General features: G+C 38.7%; 2 protein-coding genes and 1 pseudogene across 3 annotated transcripts in view; 2 read left to right on the top strand and 1 right to left on the bottom strand.

Moving 5' to 3' along the window:
* The window catches only part of suclg1 (succinate-CoA ligase GDP/ADP-forming subunit alph), a 31,892-nt gene extending 22,950 nt beyond the window's left edge, over window positions 1–8,942 (bottom strand). Inside the window, exon 1 of one of the 2 annotated variants that reach the window (XM_019256998.2) lies at window positions 8,850–8,942. In XM_019256998.2, coding sequence (XP_019112543.1) covers window positions 8,850–8,883 — 34 coding nt within the window. In that variant the 5' untranslated portion in view covers window positions 8,884–8,942. Of the gene's footprint in view, window positions 1–840; window positions 950–8,849 lie in introns of those variants that run through there. The other variant, XM_027282838.1, reaches the window with a different exon arrangement.
* Window positions 4,113–7,180, top strand: LOC113746590 (CDGSH iron-sulfur domain-containing protein 2A-like; annotated as a pseudogene).
* A 3,330-nt stretch (window positions 8,943–12,272) lies between the features above and the next one.
* cisd2 (CDGSH iron sulfur domain 2) overlaps window positions 12,273–15,498 on the top strand; it is a 6,814-nt gene continuing 3,588 nt past the window's right edge. The window contains exon 1 of the mRNA XM_010742428.3: window positions 12,273–12,493. Within this exon, the coding sequence (XP_010740730.1) occupies window positions 12,391–12,493 (103 nt within the window). The 5' untranslated portion in view covers window positions 12,273–12,390. The remainder of the gene's footprint in view (window positions 12,494–15,498) is intronic.

Here is a 15,498-nt window from a genome sequence, read left to right as displayed (position 1 = left end):
CACACACACACACACTGAATGCTATACACTGACCTTTGACACAGATTCTCTGAAACCTGAAGCTGACAAACTTAACTTAATATAAAGTGTGTCAGACAAGAAGTTTGTTTAAACCAAAAAGGCAACAAACAGCCGCTGCCTGCTAGTAACAAAATAAAAGAAGAAAACACTCTCTCTCACAGTGCGATCGAAAAACAAAGGCCTCTGACTAAACCAGGGGTGTCCAAACTGTTCCACAAAGGCCGGTGTGTCGGTCTGCAAGACTGACTCATTTAAAATCAACTGATCTCAGTCTTCAGATTGTTGATTGGTCAAACGTGTGCTTTGTGTGGGAACAAAAACCTGCAGCCACACCGGCCCTTTGTGAACAGTTTGGTGACTCCTGGACTCTTCACCTCACTGGACTTTGCTCTTCGTCTCTACTTCTCAATGACAGTGTCCAAAGTTCACTTGCTCCCTTGAGCATGCCTCGAGACAGCTGACAGCTACTCACCCACAGTGATATCTCTTACAGCTTGTATTCTTGCCAATGCTAAAAAGAAGATGTCAGATCTCTGAAATGCTCAGAGCTTCAACCTCTTTTCAGACACAGACAGTGAAGCGGGGACCACAAGGTCAGAGGTCAAACACTTTGCTCCTAAGTTGATTTCCGCTGCTCAGTTAGTGAGTTAGCTGGCCGGCTAACTGTCATTGAAGTACCACCACCCCGACGGCCAGCTAAGGCTAATGTGGCTAACGAGCCTGAGCCTGTCTGTCAGTGAGTCCGTGAGAGTCTCTCTGTCACGGACACTTTGACTTTCAGACATTCGAGAGTTTAAAAGGAATCTAGTAAATACTCACAGAGCAGCCTGGCAAACAACCTGGCGTGAGACATCTTCGGTCATTCACCAATGACACGAAAGGCTGAGGACCTGACACACGGCGCTCTTAGCTGACTATAAATGTTCCCTGGAAACTGGATTTTTATTTTTTTTTATGTTGTGTGTCATGTTTTTTCGTTTTTTTTACAGTTGACCGCCCGTGTTTATCGTGCGCTAGAATATAATACATAAACACAGAGGGAGAGGCATAAAAATGATTCCCAGGCGAAATGGAAGCTGCCTCAATTGCGCTGGATGGGCTGGTGTGGGTAGTGTTACTAAAGAGGGAGTGAAAGACGCCGCTGCCAACACTCAGAGGACGCGGAACCACATAAATATAACAAAAAAAGATAAAAATAAATAAATATAAATAACGCGCAGAGTTCATTTTTTACCTTGGAAACAGGAATAAGAATAAATTAATTTTAAAGGTCCCATTAGGATGCCAGGCTCAGTGTATATAAGTATATAATCGGATACATTAGTCAGATCAGACAAAAAACTGTTGATACCCAGACAAACAAACAAAAACAGCATATGTAACAAGGACCACTATGAAGAACAAATAAGATATATAATAGAATATATATATATATATATATATTTATATATATATATTATATATATATATATAGTCAGTTGTCCTTTCTATTCATTTAAGATAGGCTTTTTTTTAATGAATACTTGCAGAAGCAACCACGGTGGTTGAAAGAATGATTTAAGTGACAATATTGTCATGAACATATATATATTTGTTGACCACCACAGTTCTCATAGGAAAACACAATTTTGTTACCCTAAAGTGCAATGAAACATTAAGGGAATCTTATTTGGATGATTATTCTGCATGATGATTGGATCTTTGGTATTGAGGTTACAGTGGGTCACATTAACTGAAGAGTCGCTCTCTTTTATGTGACTTCCTCTTGTGAGCAAGTTGTGACTTGTGGCGACCGTACAAGAGAACAGGATTCTTGGAGGTGCCAGAAATTTAGTTGGCCTATATGTTTGATTTATAATTTACAGTTTATATATGAGGTCAGTGCTTATAGCATTTATCACCTGTATTTACTGTATTTTAGGTGCTGAGGGTTTTTCCTGAATATTCACATTTCACAGGAAAATATGTAGCTTTATATCAGCCAGTAATTTACATACATTGATGTAGTCAGACACTAATGGACCACGTGAACATGAAAATTCTGTGAGGTATTAAAATAACTAATCATAAAATACATATCATACTGTTAATGGATCAAGCTACTTATACCAAGGCATATTTCTTCAATAATACCATACTTAATAAAATATGACACATGTTGCGTTGAGAGTTTTTTTGTAAGTATTTTGCAAGTTTATGAAGAATTTGGGAGATAAATGGTTAATCTGTTTACTTGAAGTCAATTCAATTCAAGGTGTTCCAGGTCCTGGCCCTTGATCCTTGGCTTGAGCCTGGATTAGCATTCATCATCGCATTCATTTGCTGGCAGCTTGTTCCCGAGGCGTGGAAATACACATACTGTATATTTTCCTGTTTATCTGAGGCAAAGATACATTTGTTATGTTGTGTTGTGTTGGTGACAGCACCACCAAACAACCAGCTTACATAATTACTATAATTACTAGGCCTGTATAAAAAAAATGCAGGCTTTGAATGCTATTTTAAGAACAGGACTTCTAAGTCTCAATTATAATTGCAGCAAAGTGCATTGTACAGAAGAAACTTGAGGGACAATTTGGTCTGTGGTGATCCCACTATGGATTAGTGTCCTATGTCCTAAATGTTCACCTGATGATGACTATAAAATATATCCTTTACAGTCATTTTTTGTCACATATTCCTGGACGAAAACCACACTGCTTACCACTCTGTTATTGTTCTTGTTCTTCACTGCACACAACTATGTAATAAACCAGTTGACAGGTCATTGAGTCATGGTCATTTATAGATGCTGCAAATGTCATCTTACGAAAAAAATTTATAGCTAGAAGCGTAGGAAAATTGTTCTCACTCATATTCGTCTGCTGAAGCTTCACTTGTTTTGGCGTAAGACACAGAGACGTGCCAGCACATCCATCCACAGCCCCAAGACTGCCATGTTAAAGGCGAGGAAAGCAGAAGTAACGTTTCTTTGAATCCCTCTAACCAGGGCACACTTCTTATTTTACACACCAAATACCCATGTAGTGTTCAGGAAGAGCTCAAGATGCTAAGTGAGCCGGTTCAATGATTGAAAAACGGTTTGGCCAAACATCCTTCCTGTTCGAGGGGTACTTTCAGCGGTTTTTTTCAAATAGTCTTTCAAAATAAAAGACTTTGTAAAACTCTCATTAACAGACACAAACACCACACAGCCACACACACCACAGACAAGACAAAAAGGCTTTCAAAAATAGAGTCCCTTCAAAATAAGAGCCTAAAAAAGGCAATGTGACACAGCTTGGTTGTATTAATACTGAATTTGCTGAGCAGTGTCATAATATGTGGGAACAAAAGGGCCAGAGTCAGGCCCCATCAAAATGTCATTAGAATTTTTTCTATTATTCTTACTATTAAAAGTGGGTGAAATGGATAAGTCCTTTTATGGTTTTGCCCAATTTAACAGTATATTGATGTGTCATCTCTGGAAAATCTGATAAGGAAATGATGGATAAACACCCCGACGTGACATGTCTGTTGTTGTCTACTACAGCAAATGACAAGTAACAAATCAATGTGCAATCAAGCAGAAGCCTGCCCACAATGGCCTCATATAACCAGTGTTATTAATAGAGAGCTCGTGCTGCCTTTGGGTGCCACCCTTTATTAACTGTAACTAGATGAGACCTGAAGCCTTTTAAAGTGAAACCACGAAACAGTGATCAAAGATTAAAGAGAGGTTAATTTAGATGATGAAGATGATGAGTTAAAGTACCAAAGGACCAAATTGTGATTTATTTACGTATTTACGTCTTAGAAAGCCGGAATTAACGAGGGTACTTAAACGCACCCAGAAACCACCGAATTCGAGCTGTCCAATCAGGAGCCACCAGCTCCTCGGACGCTGATTGGCCACGCACTAAACCGTCATGCTATGCGTATTCACGAAGGCGGTTTACGCAGCTTCCCGCCTGGCTCACGGTGATAGGAGCTTACGCACCGGGGCGACATCCCCCTCCTTACGCTAAGAAACGAACGCAATGACATGAACGAAAGCCACAGGAACTCTTCAAGTCAAACACAACAAAAACCTGCTACATGAGCGGCTCAAGATGGTTTTAGAAAGTATCAAGGATATTAAAGTCCAGCTGCCAGCCTACCTCAAGAAGCTTCCGCCCGGGACTATCGGCGGATTTGCAAGGTTGACAGGTAAAATGAACTGCAGCTGTGTTGTTGTTCTGCTCCGACTGTGTGAGGATGAGTCGTGAACTTCAACACATGAAGTAGTAGCTCTGTGCCTTTAGCTGGCCTTCAGACCAGACCTGATACAGCTGAGTCTGGCTCAGTCCTCATCCTTTAAACGAGTTTCTTGTTTATTATAAGCAAGCAAGCGTTTTAAAACCAGAAAGTGTTGAGCCTGTCCTCTGTGTGCTGTGTTTGTCTTAGCAGCTCAGTTGTCACACCAGCAAAATGATGCACAGTCAGAGTAATAATATAATAATTATTAATAATAATAATCATTTTATTATTATGTCACCTTACAGTAATGAAGTAGACCAGCAAATAAACAAAAAGATAAAGAGCAAACATTAAAAAACCATGTCACCACAACACAACTTCAGTGTTTTTGACCCCAAAGTGTCAAACAGTTAATGGTTTTATAAAGCTTATAAAAGCGGTGTTGAATAATGGAATAATTTAAACCTGTCACTTTGGCCGTTAGGAAATTATGATTTTTTTTTCTGGTGTTTTATAGATAGATAGATAGATAGATGATAGTAGATAGATCTAGATAGAATAATAATAATAATAATAATACATTTTATTTCTAGGCGCTTTCTGTCGCCTTACAAAAATGGAGAGTAGACAGCAATGAAACAAAAAGAACCATAAAAGTATCAAATTACAAGAATACTAACATTAAAACGGTTAAAACATTAAAAGCATGCACACACAAACACTAACTTAAGTGTCAAACAGTTGATGGTTTATAAAAGTTTATAAAGCTGGTGTTTGAATAATAAAACTTGTCCACTTTGGCCTGTAGTAATTATGATGGTTTTTTTATGTTTTCACTGTTTTCTGGTGTTTTACAGTCCAAATTAATTCATAGTATAGATAGATGTCATAGATAATAAAATTGCCATCGTGTGTTGATATCCAGTGGGTCAATATATAAGTTTCAGGCTGGTTTCTCGCGACACTGACCTTATTGAGTGTACTGCTCGCCACCCATCCACGATTATCAGATATCAGAAAACTTTTGGTTACAATACTCCAGGTAACAAACAACAAAAGCAATTGTTAAAAGAATCGTCATTTATAAAGAACAATATATATAAAATAAGAGAATTAAAAGATCCAATTTACAGTTATAATGTGCAACAGTGCAAAAAGTAATTGACGTGTTTTGTGTCAGATTAAGAGAGGAAGGATTTCTTAAATGTCGACTTTTTATTGGGGAAGTGGGTCAGAAATGCAAAAGTCAATTTTTTACTTGCCCCTAAATCAAATAGTTTCATTTTTATTTTGGTCATCAAATAACAAAGAAGACTCTTAGCTTGCCATGTGACTCGAACGAGGTGCAATGATGAAAAATTTGCATTTACATTTTTGCAGCAGTTGCAACATTCTCCCCTCAGGTTGAACCGAAGGTCTATCTCTCTCAGATCACCTGGTTCATGTTTTATCATCACGTGGCATCTGCGGAACCTGTTGACTCGAGAACACAAAAGTGATTCTGAGGTTATTGCAACTGTAACAACGGGACGCAACAACCATCACTGACTTAACTGATCAACAGTCCGCAGAGCTTCCAGTGAGTAAGTACCGCAGTGGTTTAAAAGTCCACACAGATCTGTAGAAAGTGTCAAATGTAGCCTATGTATGTAATATGTAACACTTGACGTGAGAGAAACCTCCTTGAACCTAAAGCGAGACTTTGATGTCATTGATAAAGTGTGAAAGTCGACCTTTTCACAGCAGACGTTTTGGACACGGGATAGCAGGGTAAACACGATTAAGGTTCAGTTAAATTTATGTGTGCGCCCCTTCGGTGAGCCAACGGCTGCAGCGTTAATTGGAAACGCCTGCTTAACCGACTATTTACATCAGAACGGCTCGCTGTGAAAAAGCTCAACTGGCTTTTTAATTTAGAGATGTTCCAGATCTGACCGAAGTTAAAACCCGTTTTCGATCAGTTGTGCAGATTTGAAGATGAAAGATATAAGCATGAAATATATCCCTAAAAGAGATTAGGATGTTTCATTAGACATCGAATTATCTGAAAGTTTATTGAATTGCTGTAAGAGCATGATGAAAGTTCCAGAGAAGTTCACTGTCAGTAATTACATCACTGTGGTTAATCCTCCGTGTGCTCACTTGTCTGTCCTCTCTCCCCATGTATGGTGGACTGAGTGATGGGTTTTCCCACAGCACCTTTTCTGGACTCCCCCCTCTCTAGATGCTCATGTGAGATGTTGCAATGGTCAAGCGCAGTATAGAGTAGAAATGCAGCTCCAGCTGGTGCAACAGTGCTTGCTGGTGTTAGTCGTGCCACACCAACACACAAACAGCCACTGCTGTCAGACATAGACCTCTGAACTGAACTGTGAGATTTCAGAGCTTCCAGTAAACAGCAACCGACCCACCCTTCTAAAGTATGTCTGTGTTTTACGATTCTTGCCATGTGTCTTTCAGTGTCCGAGTGGCTCCGGTGCTGCCCCTCCTGGGTCCTGGCTCTGCTGGGCTTGACCATACGCCCATTCGGCCCAAGAAGAAGAAACAGAAGGACAGCTGTCAACCTGAAGATCCAGAAAGAGAACCCAAAAAGTGGTGAACGAGATAGACATCGAGGACCTGCAAGCGCAAATGTGTGTTACTGTGCTGCTGGCGCTCCAAAACAGTAAGTCGGGCCTGACCTCTCTGTATGGAGACACATGCTGAAATGAGATGCATACTTACACGTTGTGTTTTTATTATTAATGCAGCAATTTATCTGTTTTTGTATGTTTCTTTTACTTCAGGAAGTTCAGAAGTTTAACTCCAATCGTCTTGCCGATCAGATAATGTTATGTTTTTTTCCTGTTCCAGTTTCCTTCTGTGACAAGTCACACTTAAAGCATAATGAGTAACTGGCGACAACGTGGGAACGCTCATACTCAAAAAGAAGATACTGTAATCGACCACTGATGGGAGTCTCCTTTCACCTACCAGCCTTCAGGTTTTTATTTCTCAGTGTCCTTTTTTTTCTATTACTCTGTGGTGTTTACATTATGTTGGTCTTTTTTGAGTGGGTCCTAACGCACCCAAATACAAAACGTCCACAGTCTAAATGGTGAAAACTGTATTCTAGGTTGTGGTTAAAGGTTTTTTGTTTTTTTTGTTATGGCACATTCTTCACTGTTCACTCTTTTCGGTTTAAAAGAAGCATCCCATTTTTATACGACTGTAAACTTTAGTCTCCGTCTTTTTCCAAATCCACACTTGCCATCGGACCACTTCTGAGGGGAAAACTTGAAAAATTGAGGTGACTTATGATTTAACAATGTTGGTTTTTCTTTCCCTGTTTTAACGAGTACTACTCCGACCTGTATCACAATTGAAAGTGTCATGTCTTCATCTTGGCTCTATATTTGTATATTAACACCCAGCTTTGTCAGCGTGTCACATATTACCATGTCCGCACTTTGAGGATGTGAATATTCCTTTCTCTAGTTTATTGTGTGTTGGGAGGCGACTCGTTTTTTCAGATGCGTTTAATAAAAACATAAAGAACAAACTATACATGATAAAATATCAAAATAGCAATAATAAATAAAATATATTGTACAAAAGTATATACAGCAAATTGGCAGCATTGATTTTGTACAATGTAAGAAAGGAGAAATGTGCAGTGTGTGTTACACTACACAAGACTTCTTGAGCCATAAACAGATGACACCGTGACCTCAACAAATCAAAGCACACACACACACACTGAATGCTATACACTGACCTTTGACACAGATTCTCTGAAACCTGAAGCTGACAAACTTAACTTAATATAAAGTGTGTCAGACAAGAAGTTTGTTTAAACCAAAAAGGCAACAAACAGCCGCTGCCTGCTAGTAACAAAATAAAAGAAGAAAACACTCTCTCTCACAGTGCGATCGAAAAACAAAGGCCTCTGACTAAACCAGGGGTATCCAAACTGTTCCACAAAGGGCCGGTGTGTCGGTCTGCAGGACTTGACTCATTTAAAATCAACTGATCTCAGTCTTCAGAGAGTTGATTGGTCAAACTGTGTGCTCTTGGTTGTCTGGAACAAAAACCTGCAGCCACACACCGGCCCCTTTGTGGATCAGTTTGGACACCCCTGGACTCTTCACCTTCACTGGACTTTGCTCTTCAGTCTCTAACTTCTCAATGACAGTGTCCAAAGTTCACCTGCTCCCTTGAGCATGCCCTGAGCCACTGACAGCTACTCAACCACAGTGATATCTCTTACAGCTTGTAGTCTTGCCAATGCATAAAAAGAAAAGATGTCAGATCTCTGAAATGCTCAGAGCTTCAAACATGCAGGACAACTCTTTTCAAAACAACTCGAGTAGACAGTGAAGGAGGACACACAAGGTCAGAGGTCAACACTTTGCTCCTAAAGTTAGATTTCAGCTGAACCTTAGTCAGTGAGTTAGCTGGCCGGCTAACTGTCATTGAAGCTACAACAACACAGACGGCCAGCTAAAGGCTAATGTGGCTAACGAGCCTGAGCCTGTCTGTCAGTGAGTCAGTGAGAGTCTCTCTGTCACAGACACTTTGACTTTCAGACACTTCAAGAGTTTAAAATGAGAATTTAGTGAAATACTCACAGAGCAGCCTGGCAAACAACCTGGCGTGAGACATCTTCGGTCATTCACCAATGACACCGAAAGGCTGAGGACCTGACACACGGCGCTTAGCTGACTATAAATGTTCCCATGGAAACTGGATTTTTTTTTTTTTATGTTGTGTGTCATGTTTTTTCGTTTTTATTTACAGTTGACCGCCCGTGTTTAATCCGTGCGCTATGAATATAATACAATAAACACAGAGAGAGAGGCAATAAAATATGATTCCCAGGCGAAATTGTAAGCTGCCTCAATTCGCGATGGATTCTGGGTAGTGTAGTTTACTCTAATACAGTGAGTGAAAGACGCCGCGTGCCAACACTAGAGGACGCGTCAACCACATAAATAATTATACATATAGATAGAGATAAATAAATAAATAAATAAATAATTATTAAGCTTGAGAGTTCATTTTTTAACCTTGGAAACAGAAATTAAGAATAAACTAAATTTTAAAGGTCCATCGATTAGGATTTCCAGAGCTTTCAAGTGAATATAATAATATAGTATATTTTAATTGAATACATTTAGTCAGAATCAGAATCAAAATACTTTTTATTATTTTTTTGTTTTTTGTTATACTCCAGTATACAAACAAACAAAAACAACATATGTAAACAAGTAACCATCTATTAAGAACAAAATATATATATATATATATAATATAGTCAGTTGTCTCTTTCTATTCATTTTAAGATAAGCTTTTTTTTTTAAATCAATACGCGCAGAAGCAAACCATGAGTGGTTGAAAGAATGATTTAAGTAGACAATAGTTGTCATGAACCATAATATATATTTTGTTGACCACAAAGTTCTCATAGGAAAAACTAATTTTGTTACCCTAAAAGTGCAATGAAACATTAAGGGAATCTTATTTGGATGATTAATCTGCATGAATGATTGGATCTTTGGTATGGTGAGGTCATTAACTGAAGAGTCACTCTCTTTTTATGTGACTTCCTCTTGTGAGCAAGTTGTGACTTGTGGCGACCGTACAAGAGAGCAGGATTCTCTGGAAGTTGCCAGGAATTTAGTTGGCCCTATATGTTTGAATTTATAATTTACAGTTATAATATGAGAGTCAGTGCTTCATAGCATTTACTCACCTGTATTTACTGTATTTTAGGTGCTGAGGGTTTTTCCTGAATATTCACATTTCACAGGAAAATATTGTAGCTTTAATATCAGCCAGTAATTTACATACATTGATGTAGTCAGACACTAACTGGACCACGTGAAACATGAAAATTCTGTGAGGTATTAAAATAATAATCATAAAATCCAAATATCATACTGTTAAATGGATCAAGCTACATTATACCAAGGCATATTTCTTCAATAATACCATACTTTAATAAAAATATGACACATGTTGCGTTGAGAGTATTTTTTTGTAAGTATTTTGCAAGTTTATGAAGAATTTGGGAAGATAAATGGTTAATCTGTTTTACTTGAAGTCAATTAAATTCAAGGTGTTCCAGGTCCTGGCCCTTAATCCTTGGCTTGAGCCTGGATTAGCATTCATCATCTACATTCATTTGCTGGCAGCTTGTTCCCAGAGGCAGTGGAAATACACATACTGTATATTTTCCTGTTTTATCTGAGGCAAAGATACATTTGTTATGTTGTGTTGTGTTGGTGACAGCACCCACCAACAACCAGCTTACATAATTACATATAATTAGTAGGCCTGTATAAAAAAATGCAGAGCTTTAAATGCTATTTTGAGAACAGGACTTCTAAGTCTTAAATTATAATTGCAGCAATGTGCAATTGTACAGAAGAAACTTGAGGACATATTTGGTCTGTGGGGTATCCAGACTATGGATTAGTGTCCTATGTCCTAAATGTTCACTGATGATGACATATATAAATATATATCCTTTTACAGTCATTTTTTGTCACATTATCCTAGACAGAACCATTTACTACATGCTTACACACTCTTGATTATGTTTCTCTGTTGCTCTTCACTGCACACAACTATGTAATAAACCAGTTGACAGGTCATTGAGTCATTGGTCATTTATAGATGCTGCAAATGTCACTCTACAGAAACAATTTATAGCTAGAAACGTAGGAAAATTTGCCTTCTCACTCATATTCGTCTGCTGAAGCTTTCAGCTTTATAGTTTCGGCATAAGACACAGAGACACCCATCCACAGCCCCAAAGACTGCCATGTTAAAAAGGCAGAGAAATTTCTGGAGGAAAGCAGAAGTAACATTTCTTTGAATCGCTGTAACAGGTCACATTTCTTCATTTTACACACAAAATACCCATGTAGACGTTCAAGAAGAGCTCAAGATCCTAAAAGTGAAGCCGGTTCAATGATTGGAAATACGGTTTGGTCAGGAATCCTTCCTGTTCGAGGGGTGCTTTCAGCGGCTTTTCAAAAGTCTTTCAAAATAAGAGTCCTTCAAAATAAAACTCTCTCATTAACAGACACAAGACCACACACACACACACACACAAGACAAAAGTCTTTCAAAATAAGAGTCCGTTCAAGGAGGCCTCCGACTTCTACAATAAGAATCACCCAAAATAAAATACTTTGTAAAACTCTCTCATTAACAGACACAAGACCACACAAGCACGCACACACAGACAAGACAAAAGGCTTTCAAAATAAGAGTCCCTTCAAAATAATAGCCCAATAAAAAGGCAATGATGACACAGCTTGTTGTATAAATACTGAATTTGCTGAGCAGTGTCAATAATAATGTATGGGGACGACGGGGCCAGAGTCAGGCACACTCAAAATGTCATTAGAAATTTTTCTAGTTATTCTTACTATTAAAAGTGGGTGATATGGATAGAGTCCTGTTATGGTTTATGCCAGTTTAACAGCATATTGATGTGTCATCTCTGGGAAATCTGATAAGGAAATGATGGATAAACAACCCAGACGTGAATGTCTGTTGTTGTCTACTACAGCAAATGACAACTAACAAATCAATGTGCAAATCAAGCAGCAAGCCTGCCCACAATGGCCTCATATAACCAGTGTTATTAATAAGAGAGCTCCGTGCTGCCTTTGGGTGCCACCTTTTATTAACTGTAACTAGATGAGACCTGAAGCCTTTTAAAGTGAAACCATGAAACTGTTTAAAGATTAAAGAGAGGTTATTTGAGATGATGAAGATGATGAGTTCAAGTACCAAAGGACCAAATTGTGCTGCTGTAATAAGGCAGTGTTGACTTTTTACCGTATTTACGTCTTAAAAAGCCGGAATTAACGAGGGACCTTAAACGCACCCAGAAACCACCGAATTCGAGCTGTCCAATCAGGAGCCACCAGCTCCTCGGACGCTGATTGGCCACGCACTAAACCGTCATGCTATGCGTATTCACGAAGGCGGTTTACGCAGCTTCCCCCGCCTGGCTCACGGTGATAGGAGCTTACGCACCGGGGCGGACATCCCCCTCCTTACGCTAAGAAACGAACGCAATGACATGAACGAAGCCACAGGAACTCTTCAAGTCAAACACAACAAAAAACCTGCTACACTGAGCGGCTCAAGATGGTTTTAGAAAGTATTTCAAGGATAATTAAAGTCCAGCTGCCAGCCTACCTCAAGAAGCTCCCGCTGCCGGAGACTATCGGCGGATTTGCAAGGTTGACAGGTAAAATGAACTGCAGCTGTGTTGTTGTTGCACTGCTCCGACTGTGTGAGGATGAGTCGTGAACTTCAGCACATGAAGTTAGCTCTGTGCCTTTAGCTGGCCTTCAGAGCAGACCTGATACAGCTGAGTCTCAGCTCAGTCCTCATCCTTTAAAGTAGTTTCATGTTTATTATAAAGCAAGCAAGCGTTTTAAAACCAGAAAGTGTGTGCAGGAGTTGTAGCCTGTCCTCTGTGTGCTGTGTTTGTCTTTTAGCAGCTCAGTCTGGCACACCAGCAAAATGATGCACTGTCAGAATAATAATAATAATACTAATACTACTAATACTAATACTAATAATAATACATTTATTTCATGATGTCACCTTACAATAAATGAGAGTAGACAGCAAATGAAATAAAAAGATTAAAGAGCAAACATTAAAAACCATGTCACACACAAACACATAACTTCAGTGTTTTGACCCCAAAGTGTCAAACACTTAATGGTTTATAAAAGCTTATAAAAGCTGGTGTTGAATAATGGAATTAAATTTCAAACTTGTCACTTTGGCCTGTAGGTAAATTATAATGGATATTTTTCACTGTTTTCTGGTGTTTTTACAGGACAAATTAATCATAGATAGATAGATAGATAGATAGATAGATAGATAGATAGATAGATAGATAGATAGATAGATAATAAAATTGTGTTTATCTGTGGTAATGATATATAAGTTTCTCAGGCTGACTGAGTGTACTGCATATCAGCCACGATTAATCAGAATCAGAAATACTATAATAATCCCAGGGGGAAATAATTTTTGTTACAATACTCCAGGTATACAAACAAACCAAAACGACATATGTTAAACAAGTAGTCATTTATAAAGAACAATATATATAAATAAGAATGATTAGATAAACACCCGACGTGAATGTCTGATTGTTTCTCCTAACAGCAAATGCAGCAACTACAATCAATGTGCAAACAAGCCAGCAAAGCCTGCCACACAATGGCCTCATATAACCAGTGTTATTAATAAGAGAGCTCCGGCTGCCTTTGGGTGCACCTTGTATTAACTGTAACTAGATGGACCTGAAGCCGTTTTAAAGTGAAAAACCATAGAACTGTTTAAGATTTAAGAGAGAGGTTAGTTTGGAGATGATGAAGATGATGTAGTTTCAAGATACCAAAGTAACCATGTGCTGTTGTAATGAAGGCAGTGGGTTTGACTTTTTACCGTATTAATTTACAGTCTTAAAAAAGCCGGAATTAACGAGGACTTAAACGCACCAGAACACGAACGAGCTGTCCAATCGAGAGGCCACCGCTCCTCTCACGCTGATTGGACCACGCACTAAACCTCAGCTAGGCGTATTCCGAAGGCGGTTTACGCAGCTTCCCCCCCTGGCTCACGGTGATAGGACTTAACGCACACGGGGCGGACATCCCCCTCCCTTACGCTAAGAAACAACGCAATGTACATGAGACTAACAAAGGACGTCTTCAAGTCAAACACAACAAGAAAACCTCTACACCTAGCGGCTCAGATGGTTTTTAGAAGTATTTAAGGAATATTTAAAGTCCAAGAACTGCAGCCTAAGAAGAGCCCGGCGAAGATATGGACGAAAAAGAATTGAACGGGGAAGGAAAGAGAAAGGGCAGAACGTAGGGATGTTGTTGAGGGGACTGTGGGGGAGAAAAAAAGGAGATGGGGAGGAAGGGAGGGGAGAAGAAAAAAAATGGAAAAAAAATGCAACCTCAGAAAATAGGATTCACGCACATTGAGTGCTGACCACGCCCTACCTCAAAGCTCCCGCTGCGGACTATCGGCGGATTTGCGAGGTTGACAGGTAAAATGAACTGCACGTGTGTTGTTGTTGCTCTGACTGTGTGAGGATGAGTCGTACTTCAACCATGAAGTTAGCTCTGTGCCTTAGCTGGCCTTCAACCAGACCTGATACAGCGAGTCTGAGCTCAGTCTCATCCTTTAAACTAGTTTCATGTTTATATAAAGCAACAGGCGTTTTAAAACCAGAAAGTGTGTGAGAGTAGCTGTCCTCTGTGTGCTGTGTTTGTCTTTTAGCAGCTCATCTTGTCACACCAGCAAATGAGCACAGTCAGAATATAATAAAATAATAATAATAATACTAATATACTAATACTACACTACTAATAATAATAATAATAATACATTTTATTTCATTTGTCACCTTACAATAAATGAGAGTAGACAGCAATAAAACAAAAAGATTAAAGAGCAAACATTAAAAACCATGTCACACACACACACTCTCAGTGTTTTGACCCCAAAGTGTCAAACAGTTAATGGTTTATAAAAGCTTATAAGCGGGTGTTGAATAATGGAATTAAATTTCAAACTTGTCACTTTGGCCTGAGGAATATATGTTTTTTTTTTTTATCATTTCACTGTTTTCTGGTGTTTTGATAGATAGATAGATAGATAGATAGATAGATAGATAGTAGATGATAGATAGATAATAGATAGATGATCAATAATGAATAATAAAATAATACATTTATTTCATAGGCGCCTTTCTGTCACCTTACAATAAATGAGAGTAGACAGCATGAAACAAAAGAACCATAAAAGTATCAATTACAAGAATACAACATTAAAAAACAGGTTAAACATTAAAAAGCGGTCACAACCAAACACATAACTTAAGTGTCAAACAGTTGATGGTTTATAAAAGTTTATAAAAGCTGGTGTTGAATTAATACTTGTCACTTTGGCCTGTAGGTAAATTATGATGGTTTTTTTTATGATTTTCACGTTTTCGGTGTTTTTACAGGTCATTAAATCAAGATAGATAGATTCATAGATAATAAATGGCCAGTCGTTGTGTTGATATCAGTGGGATCATAAAAGTTTTCTCGGCTGGTTTCTGCGACGACACTGACCTTATTGAGTGTACTGCATGTCAGCCACAATCCGCGATTAATCAGAATCAGAAATACTTGGTTACAATACTCCAGGTAAAAACAAACAACCAAACGACAT

The sequence above is a fragment of the Larimichthys crocea genome, chromosome X, assembly GCF_000972845.2.
Source record: "Larimichthys crocea isolate SSNF chromosome X, L_crocea_2.0, whole genome shotgun sequence".
Classification (NCBI taxonomy): domain Eukaryota; kingdom Metazoa; phylum Chordata; class Actinopteri; family Sciaenidae; genus Larimichthys; species Larimichthys crocea.
Note: the sequence above shows the minus strand (reverse complement) of the source record. Positions and strands in the feature narration are given on the sequence as shown.